The sequence below is a fragment of the Phyllobates terribilis genome, unplaced genomic scaffold (assembly GCF_046119375.1).
Source record: "Phyllobates terribilis strain yellow unplaced genomic scaffold, ASM4611937v1 Scaffold_4__5_contigs__length_816908805, whole genome shotgun sequence".
NCBI lineage: Eukaryota > Metazoa > Chordata > Amphibia > Anura > Dendrobatidae > Phyllobates > Phyllobates terribilis.
This window is the reverse complement of record NW_027362764.1, coordinates 518,272,274-518,284,586: the sequence shown is the minus strand read 5'-3', so window position 1 is coordinate 518,284,586 and position 12,313 is coordinate 518,272,274. Positions and strand designations below refer to the sequence as shown.

Here is a 12,313-nt window from a genome sequence, read left to right as displayed (position 1 = left end):
CTATTTATTTATCTATATCTATCACATATATATCTACATTTCTATCACACATCTATCTATTATATCTCTCTATCTATTCATTCTATCTATCATATTATCACATATATATCTATTTACATGTCTAGCACATATCTATCTACATATCACTATCTACCTAACACATATCTATCTATCACATATTTATCTATCTATCTATCATCATGACTTACATGAATTTCTCAGATATCTGTGTATTCTGTGTGCACATAGTACTTTTAGTTTCTGCAGTGTGCATTGCCCTTATACCCTGAGCCTGGTTAATGCTATGTGTAAAGCTTCTTACCATCAGAGTCAAAGCGCTGCCAAATCTCCAAGAATTCTGCCGCGTCCAGCTTGAGGAAGCCGCTGTCCATGGTGCTGGATGCCGGTCGGCGCTGCTGGCAGTCAGTGTGGAGCGCAGGGGAGCGGAGCCTTCTCTCTACTTCAGCTCTTGCTCTATTTATACTTGCTCTCCCTCCTCCTCCTCCTCCTCCTCCTCCTCCTCCTCTTACACTTGTTGCTTTGCTTGCAGGAGGCAGTATGTAGCTGTGGCATATGCCGGAGGGTAAAGTCCAGCCAGTCCTATCAGGAGTCCTACTGTTTGCATGGTGTCACTGCCATATGTCTACTATAACAGACTGGCTGCATCCTGGATATAAGATATACTGAGCTGTACTCTTACTATGTTACAAGTTATAGTCCACAGAAATACAGTGACTATGAACCACTACTGAAGATGCAATACTGTGCTTTTAGTTAATCTGGAGTTACAATTGCATAAAAAAAACACATTATTTCACCACATTTTATCTGCTAAACTGGCCACATTATGATGACGTGACTGAAGTTCTGAATATTACTTATCTCTGTCACCGATATATTAGTTTGTAAAGTTTATTTGCTAAAACTTTGCAGAAATTCTTCTATAGGTGCGTGTACTTTGTCACCTGTATGGCGTTACCCAATCATAAGCAGGAGGTGTCAAGCAGGTAAAAATCCCCAACAACCCTCTAAACCCCGCCACCTGGAGAATGTCAGAACCGTCCTTCTCTGTGTGAGATGGTAAGACTCATGTCCAACCAGGTCACACAGGTCTATCTGCTTGGGGGGAAGAGAAGAGCTCTGTATGTCACTACAAAAATTGCTTGACAACTATTCTAAGCACCAGCGAATAATGTCCCTGTACCCAGTATAGATGCAGAGTGCTTTATGTGACAAGCACTGACTGCACACAACAGCTCTCATCTCACAGTATGACAGCACTTGTCACATACAGAACTCTACACCTCTCCCAGGTATCTGGGAATAACGCGCCAGTATCTGTAACTGATGCAGAGAGCTGAATGTGACACACTGCAGCTCTCCTCTCACAGCGCTTTCATGCTGTGAAATAAGAGCTGTAGTGTGCAATCAGTGCTTGTCACATAAAGAACTCTGCATCTATACTGGGAACAAGGACCTTATTCCCTGATGCCTGGTATAGATGCAAAGCAGTGTTTGTAATGACACACAGCTCCACTCTTCTCCTCTTGCACATTAATTGCCAGCAGTTAGCTCTGTGTGACCTTGGTTAGAGTTGACTAGCAAAAAATGGTTTGTCTGCAGCACACTTTGTGCTGTAGGCCGACAAGGTTCAAATACAGTCAACAAATCCATATAAATAAGGGAGCTTTCACATTGTGTTCAGGCACCTGTTCAGTGGCCCCATCAGGGCTTATGTCCGAACCCCACCTGAACTCCCGCAAAATGGGATTTGAACGTATGCGATGACGGGGCCATTGACTATAATGGTGCTGACAGAGCAAATGTGTACTCTGCCGTGCATCATTTTTGGGCATGTACACTTACTGGAGGCTCACACCCAGATGTAATAGACTGCCTCCTGACCGGGTGCCTAAACGCAATGTGAAAGCACCCCAAGAAAAAGGATTTTATCACTGCATGTTATGTCCACAAAGGTGAGACTGTGTCCCTTGTGTGATGGGTGCTCTGGATTTCTCGTTATATCCAATTCAAATCATGTAAAGTTCTCAGAAAATGCGGCACTCCATAAAATCAATTTCTACAATTGAAAAAATTAAAAAATAGATACATGCCATGTGCATTTTGAGCATTACCGCCCTTAATCATAGACAGGAATCTATGTCTGTCAACTTTTCATTCCTCATGTTTGACCCCTTTAAAATAAAAACACCTATACTCCCCTCCGATGCAGGCACCATTCCAGTAGTGGAACGGCACCTCCACGGGAGTTGAGTATAAGTGTTTTTATTTTAACGGGACCAAACATGAGGAGTGAGAAGGGCTTGTCCTAATAGTGAACAACCCTTTTAAATAAGAGTTCTAACGCTCGAAACGCGTATGACATCTAGCTATTTTAATATCTTCAAATATTGAAATTGATTTTATGGAGTGCACTTTTTTCTGAAAACTTTACAAATCCACTCGATGCTGATCCACATATATCAATTGGAGAAATTTCTCAGCACAAAGTAACAAAAATAAAAAAGTTCTTCTCAATATAAATATAACAGCAAATTTCAACCTATGTGGTCTTTTTTTCAAGCTGACAGATACAATCTTATATATGGATTAAGTGTGGCAGTTAGGCAATCATAGATTATATATGCCCATACAAGTACGTCAGATTATAAATCCCACATAATGGACCTTGGTTCAAAACAATCAATATTACTTTGACATCAATGAATATCTATGATCTGTGATGAGAGATGAATGATATTTGAAATATATAAATAAAGATACTACCAAGAACATCCATCCCAAGGCCAGTATCCATACTGGTTGATTGTGCATGTGTCACGATACTGTAACTTCATTTCCTGGGGCAATGGGCTCCTTCTCTATACCTAAAGCTAGCGGGCTCCCTAGCTATCCTTGCTCCCTGGATTACCTCTAATGGTGAGGACACCAGGGCCACGTGCCTTACTGAGCTCCTAAATGCACACTGAACTATTCCCTCCCCCACCCAGGGAGGTATGGAACCAATGTGAATTGGATAGCTCAAACCAGACAAACAGGGGAACAGACTGGGATGAAATGAAACTGCAGTCATACAAATACGCTCACAAAAGAACAAAGTGGAAATCAAGTGAACAGGAGGAGGGGCAAACCAAATGGGAAAGGATAAGGGAATACACACAATATCAAAACCAAGCAGATAACTCCTAGAGATAACACCAAGAGAAAGCTACAAATATGGACTACTCCTTCAACACCAAACTGGGTAGTTGTAAGCTATCACCAGCAGGGAATTTTTCGCCCAGTGAGAGCCATTCAGAGTATTCAATGGTTCTCACTGGGGTGCCGGCTCCCATCGTTCACAGCAGGGAGCCGGCGCTTTGTCCCGGTTCGTTCGTGAGCCACCCACCACTAAGAAGAAGCTCATTACCTCACAGACTGGTGTTCAGAGGACATGCACCATTTTACTCCTCTTCATGATAGCATCGCTGGTAAGAAGGATCATGTGCTACTTGTTTGCAGCCACCAGATAACTAAGACTCCCACCCCTGCATTAGTCAGTTGCATTTATAAGACTGGATAACCGGCTGGTTTAACACATGTTGTTTATAAACTGTTCAGCCATTTGCCTCATGTATTTTTGTGTTACCTGTATACATGTACTGATACCTTGGCATTTCATTGCTCATAGTTTCACTGAATGTACAGTATTTACTAATGTTCAATAAACTGCACAGATTTCAGGAAACAGTCTTCTTAGTGGACTACGGTAGATAGGTTTAGCTGCCTGTCAGACTATGCACACCTCAGGGTAACGTGTAGCAAGGACAGAACATCCGGCATAGTTACAAGATTAATTAACTAGATTCCAGGAAATGATGTAAAAAGCACTTTTGTATTAACATATAAAATATCCAAGCATACTCAATTAAAGAAATTAAAAAAATGTACAGAGCCTTGAAAAAGTATTCATACCCTGTGAACTTTTCCATGTTTTTTCTCATTACACCCACAAACTTGTATTTTATTGGGATTTTATGTGTTGTATGAACACATAAAATTATTTATTATGTTTAGGGTTGTTGTCCTGCTGGAAGGTGAACCTACACCCCAGACTCAAGTCTTTTGCAGCCTATAACAGGTTTTCCTCCAGTATTGCCCTGTATTTATCTCCATTCATTTTCCCATCAACTCTAGCCAGCTTCCCTGTCCCTGATGAAGAAAAGCCTCCCCACAGCATGATGCTGCCGCCACCATGTTTGACTGTAGGGATGGTGTTTTCAGGGTGATGTGCAGTGTTAGTTTTCAGCCACACATTGCGCTTTGCATTTAGCCCAAAAAGTTTTATTTTGGTCTCATCTTACCAGAGCACCTTCTTCCACATTTTAGCTGTCCCCTGCATGACTTTTTGCAAACTGCACATGGGACTTGTTATGGCTTGCTTTCAAAAATGACTTTCTTCTTGTCACTCTCACATAAAGCCAGATTTGTGGAGTATATGAATAATAGTTGTCCTGTGAACTCTCTCCAGATTCTCCCACCTGAGCTGTGAATCTCCGCAGCTCCTCCATAGTGACCATAGGTCTCTTGGCTATTTCTCTAATTAATGCTTTCCTTTATTGTGATGTTGGTTAAGGTGGACAGGAATGTCTTGGTAGGTTTTGAGATGTGCCATAATCCTTCCATTTTTGGATCATGGATTGAACAGTGCTCCGTGAGATGTTCAGAGCTTGGGCTATTTTTTTTTATAACCTAACTCTGCTTTACTCTTCTCCATAACTCTATCCCTGACCTGTCTGGTGCGTTCCTTGGTTTTCAACAGGCTGTTTAATCCCTAATGTCCTCAGACAAACCTCTGAGGCCTTCAAAGAACAGATGTAGTAATATTGAAAATAAATGACATACAGGTGGACTCAATTTACAAATCATGTGACTTATGGAGGCAGTTGATCAATTAGAAATTAATTTAGAGGTATCAGACTATAGGGGCTGAATACAAATGCGCACTTTTTTCAGATTTATATTTTTTAAATAATTAGAAAACCATGTATCATTTCCTTTACTATTCACAAATACTTGCTACTTTAGTGTTGGTATATCACATAAAACCCTAATAAAACACATTCCAGTTTATAGGTGTTATGTGAAAAAATGTAGAAAAGTTCCCAGGTATGAATACTTTTTCAAGGCACTGGATGTATGTGGCATTTCCTAAAATGGAATCTTGAGCATACTGATAGCACAATATAAGCCCAAAAGTGGACACCGGAGTAAAGAACATTCTTATTTTTTGTGGGATAAGTGTGTGCAGTCATCCAGTATGAATACTGACTTTGGGACGGATGTTCGTGGTAGGATCTTCATTTTCATCACTTATCACAGATTAAACAGTCATGGCTGAAAGTTTTGGCACCCTAGAAATTGTTCCAGAAAATTAAGTCTTTCTCCCAGAAAATTATTGCATTTACACATGTTTTGTTATACACCTTTATTTTCTTTGTGTGTCTGGATCTAAATCCCAGTAAAGTAGTACCATGGCACTCCTATATGTGGTGCACAAGTAGGATCCTATCCCTTGTAAAGTAGTGAAAAAAACTTGGCATTTGTAGTAAATTAGAGAATATTTTGAATATATTTATTTAAAGTGCAAGCAATCCAAAAAGTGAAGACGTTTGGGTCATGTGACCTTCATTAGTATAACAGATTGAAAAAGGCAGAACGTATATGCTAACGCTGTGGGTGATCACCTTCCCGCCATTGCAGTGCACACTGCTCACCCACGTTAGCATATATGTTCTGCCTTTTGCAATCTGTTATACTAATTGTGATATCAATTGAAGCCTGATAACTGGGCTTTTGACTTCATCGACTAGGGTGTAATAGGGCCAGAAGGGTTACCCATCAGTAAGTGGGGGCGAAACTTGCGCAACTGTAGGGTGCCAATCTCCGCGGCAAGGCAGGGATATGACAGTGGCTGCGAAGGGTGAGGCATCGCCCCCCTTGCTTTTTCCTTGTGTTGTCTGTATTGAAGTTTATAGCGGCGGTGGTTCAATTTACTTACTTTTATTTACGTGTTGTAATGTCAGAATTTTAAATTAACTAATAAAAGTCATTATTTTTAACACTTTCAGCCATGACTAGATATTTATTTGATATGAATTGTTTTGTACTGAGGTCCATTATGTGGGGTATTTATAATGTGCTGTATTTGGGTGGGAGTATCTAATCTATGACTGGCTAATTGCCACACTATATAAGATTGTATCTGTACATTTTTATGGCAGCTTGAAAAAGACCATGTTTTACTTTCGTGGAGAAGTAAAGATTTTTTTATTTTTGTTACTACCTGGTGAGCGCTGTGTTCAACTGATATACTTGGTTAGACATGAATTTTACCAAATCTTACCGTGCGTTCTGCAACACCGCAAAATTATTCAGGAATTAATTGAGGAACATGACAAAGTGTTCAAAATATTGGCTCAAAATTCTTAAGGTCTCAAAGTTAAATTTCGTAGATCTTAATCAAATTGTGAATCTATAGAATGTGCAGGGAAAAGAAGACTGATCCCAGGAGACTCCACCTTACAATTTACAGAGCTTAAGGGGAACCCATCACTATGAAAATGCAGTTCAACCTATTGGCAGCATGTTATGAAGGAAGAAATTATCACATTAACATATAATGAGTATGTACGTAGAAAAGATTTTTTAATTCATTTTAATCTCTGTTTAGTCCATTGGGTTGTGTTACTCATTGATTGAGATTAATCTGTAAATCACTGAATAGGACCGCCCACTGGACTCTTAGTGTCAAAATAAGCAGATGTTTACATATATAAAATACAAGCTATACTGCATCTTCCAATAAATACAGTATATTCAATATTTTTCATTTTACCTTCGAGTTTAGTGGCATGCTTCCATAGTGGCAAAATATAACACTCCTCAGTCAGTTAAGTGCTAAGTTCCTATCCTTCCTGCCTGTATCCCTCACTGTATAGGTTACTAACACTTATTTTATTCATTTATTCATGCATTTTATCTCCTGTCACCTAGAAACTGTCAAGGCTAGATTGATGTTTGAGTGTGCAAGGATTTTTCTGGTCTGACTAAATGAGAGTAGTAGGCTCAGTAAAACAAAACATTAGGCTCATTAATATAGAGACTTCTTGTACTGCAACAAAAGCATTTGATCCACCTTAAGGGGTATTTCTAATCTACAATATATGTTCACAGTTATTTTTCTGTGATAAGACAATGAGTGTAAGAGAAGGTTATATGGATGACTACTTTGTAAGGAGCTGCAATGCTTTCATTGTAAAATCAAGCCTTAATGCTAAAGCCCTAACTAAAGTTGGTGTGGAGACACGTGGGTCAGTGGGTGCTCTCGTCCGCTGGCCCGAGACTGCATAGACCAGGGCTCATCCCACTAAATGCCCGCACTCCTTTCCTGTGGGCAGAATACTACTCGGACAACACAGGGTGAGGGTAAAACAGTGTGGCAATACTTTATTGCACCACCAACAGACACTAACATATAAAACAGTCCCAGCAAATACCCAAGATGGTGCAAATTACAGAGTCTCACCCTTCCACTGACTTGCTGGGATTAGAGCTGCGACTTTGGGGCTTCCAGGGCCGACTACCCCAACCAGTGGCACCCTGCTTTTTGGTGGGCACCCATAGAGAGGAGGTAACGACAAGCTTAGGAAGCTGACAGTCTAATGAGGCACATGGTCAGCTGACTATAGGGTCCCAACCTGGCTTCTCCCATGGGGCCAAGTGACCGGAGGATCCCAACTTGGCTTCTCTGAACGTCTCCATTGGGACCAGGGGATCCCAACCTGGCTTCCCCAAATGTCTCCTTGGACTCAGGTGATTGGAGGGTCCCAACTTGGCTGCTCCAAACATATCCATGGGGCCAGGTGACAGAGGGTCCCAACCTGGCTTCCCCGAATGTCTCCATGGGTTCAGTGATGGTCAATGGAGCAGATCTATATGGTCCCTTAAGCCGGCATCCTGTAGAATGTCAAATCTGTGTTCCCCTTGATGGTGCCATGGTGCCTTGACTGTTGTTCTGTAAAGTCCCTCTTGATGGAGCCATGGTGTCCTGGCTGTTATTTTGTAGTCTCTCCCCTTTTCGCAGAAGGATAGCAATCCATTTTTATACCCACATTTGTGGTTCATGTCATCATCCACAGGTCAGGTGGGGGTGGGGGGTGGGATGAGATTAACTCTCATTGTTTGAGTATTTAATCAATCTGCCTAGTTTGTCCTCTACTGTTTTGCAGATCAACAAGCTACATGGACCTATACAATTTGTAATCAACATATTAGCAAACATCAATTGTTCAATGACCCTGCGTCCCTATCCTCCAAAGATAGCAACACAATATGCTGCAACAAACGTCAACTCAAGAGTCAATGTTGAGGCTCATATAACAAAGGCCCATGTCTCTTGACCTACTGAAAATATACGTCAGGCATAATTAATGTTAAATGCTGTGTCGTCACAATTGGCCATACACATTAGATGGATGTTGGCAAAATGATGCTTCAGCTGATTGTTCAGCCAACAGCCATCTCAACCGACTCTCCCATACACAGGAGAGCTCATTTGGATCCAGGTCAGGTGATTGGGTGGCCATTCTAGTAGCTTTATTTTCTTTCTCTGAAACCAATTGAGAGTTTCCTCAGAGGCACCTCTATACTGAAAATTTGCATTTTCTTTGTCAGATGGATAATTCCTGAATTAGAGCATTATTGTTTCCTACATGTGCATTTTGCACCATTATTCACAAAGTTTATGGGCTAATTTGATTTGCTCAGATGCACTTAGCACTTTATCTGTTTTGGAAACATTATTGTGATATCAATTGTAGCCTAATAACTGGGCTTTTCACTTCATCGACTAGGGTCTAATAGGGCCAGAAGGGTTACCCATCGGTAAGCTGGGGCACCACTTGCACAACTGTAGGGTGCCAATCTCCGCAGCAAGGCAGGGATATGACAGTGGCTGCGAAGGGTGAGGCACCGCCCCACCTTGCTTTTTCCTTGTGTTGTCTGTATTGAAGTTTATAGTGGTGGTGGTTCAATTTACTTACTTTTATTTACATGTTGTACATGAATTCAACTATTGCACACATTTGATCAAATTATGTGAGCCCATCTGTCAACAACAAGGGGACCTCTGTTTAGAAGCAACCTTAATCTACACACTCACCCCTCTCTGTCTAGGCCTTAAATAAAGTTGTGATGAATAGGATACTGTGATATTTTGCTCTAATTTAAAACAGTTTTGGAAAGATAAATGGATAAGGTGCAATACCTTGAAGGTACACCCAAATCCCTATTCTTCCTCACTTCATTCAAGGCCTATGCACAGAGAGAGTCGAGTCTTTTAGTATAGGGATCCATCTAAACAGAGGTCACTTTGTTGTTGGCAGATGAGCTCACACCATTTGATCAAATATTTAAAAAGAACCTAACAATTTCACAGAGGTGGACAGGACCCGTGTACAAGAATATTTGTGCCCTTTGCAGTCCAATATCTTACCATAATGCACAATTCCATCTACTTTGGAGGTTGCAGTGGCCCCCTTACCTCTTGGGCCCCTGTGCAGCTGACCAGGTTGCACCAATGGCAAATCTTTGACATGTGAGCACCCACCAGGCATAGAAAAGAATGACTGTGATCAGATACTTAAGGACACATACGAGCACCACACCGCAGGTTGTACATCACTGGATTACAGAAAGTTTGTCAGTGAAGATTCAGTTACAGATTGTCCATTAGCCTGAGGCATTGTTATTGAACAATGCATTCAGGCTATTCTTCCCGACTTGCAGTTTTGTTCCAGGGTTATTTATGCACAGTATGTATTATATACATATAAAGCCATCTTCCTACCTCTACGAACAGATGAAACAACAGGAAACTGCAACATTTTTTTCTCTCTGTAAAATATTTGTGGGTGTATTCTAATAAATTATGAAAGATAAAAATGTACAAATGTTTTCTTCATCATCTGCTTCATGCAACGTGCCACAAGAATAAATTATTCATGCCCTGGATATTAAATTGACAGAGCTGCCGCTCAACAATGAACATCTGCTTCTAAGTTCATTTTGACCATGTGACTTTGGTGTTGTTTATTGTATGCCGTGTCGTACATGACAGTTTATAAAGATGGTTTATTCTGCATTTTACAATAATCCCAAAAGGGTCTCTATAAATATATCGCATTTTTCAGACCATAAGACTCACCCCAAATTTTGGGGTGGAAAATAGGAAAAAAATATTTTTTACAAGATGAAGGTCCGTCTTATAGTCTCAATAGGTATCTTACCTGGGGGGCAGTGGAGTGGGGGTCACAGGAGGGTCCCTCAGGAAGCTGGCAGAAGTGGAGGAATGCTGTGGACCTGGACTGCTCCAGCAGCTCGGAGTTGCGGTGGTCGTGGAGCAGGATTGTAGGAAGCAGGACCCTCCATTCCCTCCAGAACCCGGTGGCAGCAGAAGAGGTGAGATGCTGCGGGGCCGGTGTCTGGCTGTAGGCGGTGAGGCTGAGCGACTTTAAATGATCCATTCATTTAAATATATATTTTTGATTTGAATGTATTTTTTTGTTTTATAACAGTTTTTAGCAAATGCTCCTCTGCCTGTGACTGGTGCCATCCTTAGATACTGGTGATTGGGTTTTGTGAAAGGGAACACTCCACCCATAATTAAGTAGGACAAGATATAAATCTTTCTATATGGCACTAGTTTCTTTACACCTGATGAAGACTCATAGGAGTAGAAACGCTTTATGTTTTTAAAAAAGTTTTTATTGTAAATGTGGTTTGACAGTAAACCTGTTTTTTAATCACAAGTAATAAATTCATTGTGGACATATGGACTGCGCGATCTCCGTACCTTAATGGAAGTGCCATCCCAAGTTTGTTTCCTTCCATTAATTCATGTGGAGCGGCTTTGAGGTCGGGAAAAGCACACCACTATGGTGTTGGATGCGCAACATACCGTAGGAGAAACTCCAGTCTCTTTATAAAGCTCTTTGTCAGTGTTGTGCCTGTTCAGCACAACCAACTTGGGTGAGTATATTACCTATACCTTACCTTTGCATAATATCCTAACTACTATGCTTGGGTAGCGCTTTCTATTTCTCTATCCCCACCTTTACAATCACTCCTGCCAGAATAACCTCCATAGACCCCACACAGTTACAATTGTTTTATATTTGATGTCCCAAAAAAATCCACATTCTAAATTTCTCAGTTTCTAGTTAATCTTCTCCCTCCCTGCTTGAGGGACTTACCAAATTAATGGTATGGGTCGGACTGAGTGCATAAAGCACATATTATTCTGACTTACATTCCTATTCTACAGTAGCAATAGCTATTTATTATCCATAGAACAAAAGGGTTGGGGGCTTAAAGTCAGTCTGACAATCCTTATCCCCTCTAATATTACCTGTCAAGCAAGTGTCCAGAGATAGTTGTTAGTCTCTCCTGAAATCAGTGAGTTCAGCCCACTTTAATAACTACGTTGGTCTTTAGCGGAACAACCACCAGACAAAACCAAAGATAAAAGCCATCCCACCAGTGACAAGATGTACCTGACAAGCCCAGGGGATGGGGATTACTCGGTTACCCGGGCCTTTAGCCTTAAGGAGGTAGCGGTGGTCGGCTCCCGGGCCCGTACTCTGGGGTCTCTCTTTTCTGAGGCGTTGATAGATGTTAAGTTTATAAAAGTTCGTGACGCCACCTATGGTTTCTGATGATATTCACCAGCGCTGCGCAGTCCACTGAGGCCGGTGATAAGGCAGCTAGATGGTATGGCACCCCACAGGTGGAGCTAGGCCTCAGGGCAGGGTACGGACGGGGATGCAGGACAAAGAGACTCCGCCGGGCCAGAGCAAGAACAAGGACGGACACAATAGCCACTTCAGTACCTTTTACTGGTGGAATTCAGGCACTCCCCGGAGCACTGTAGGGTGAAGGGTGTATGTCCGGATCCTCCCCAATGAGCAGGTTTTGGGCCTCCTGGTTCTTGCTGCTGCTTTATACGTTTCTGACCTGCCTGGAGCTAGGCCTAACTTTGTCTCTGTCCTGCGCTGGCTGACCTTGTGGTAGGGCCTTCTCTTGGAGTGCACGCTCCCGACCTACAGGGCCTATGTGTCTCCTGGCTCTGGTACGTATCAGCACTTTAGCGATCCGGGGACTTGTAGTTCTCCAGGGATTCCGGTTTATCTTACTGGGTCGTGGAGATCCCGGCAAGCTTCAGACCCGGTGTCCGGTAACTGCTTCTTCGGGG

At 41.8% G+C, this 12,313-nt stretch overlaps 1 protein-coding gene across 1 annotated transcript in view; it reads right to left on the bottom strand.

Moving 5' to 3' along the window:
* SCGN (secretagogin, EF-hand calcium binding protein) overlaps positions 1–490 on the bottom strand; it is a 98,258-nt gene extending 97,768 nt beyond the window's left edge. The window contains exon 1 of the mRNA XM_073678874.1: positions 323–490. Coding sequence (XP_073534975.1) covers positions 323–392 — 70 coding nt within the window. The 5' untranslated portion in view covers positions 393–490. The remainder of the gene's footprint in view (positions 1–322) is intronic.
* Positions 491–12,313: the final 11,823 nt, after the last annotated feature.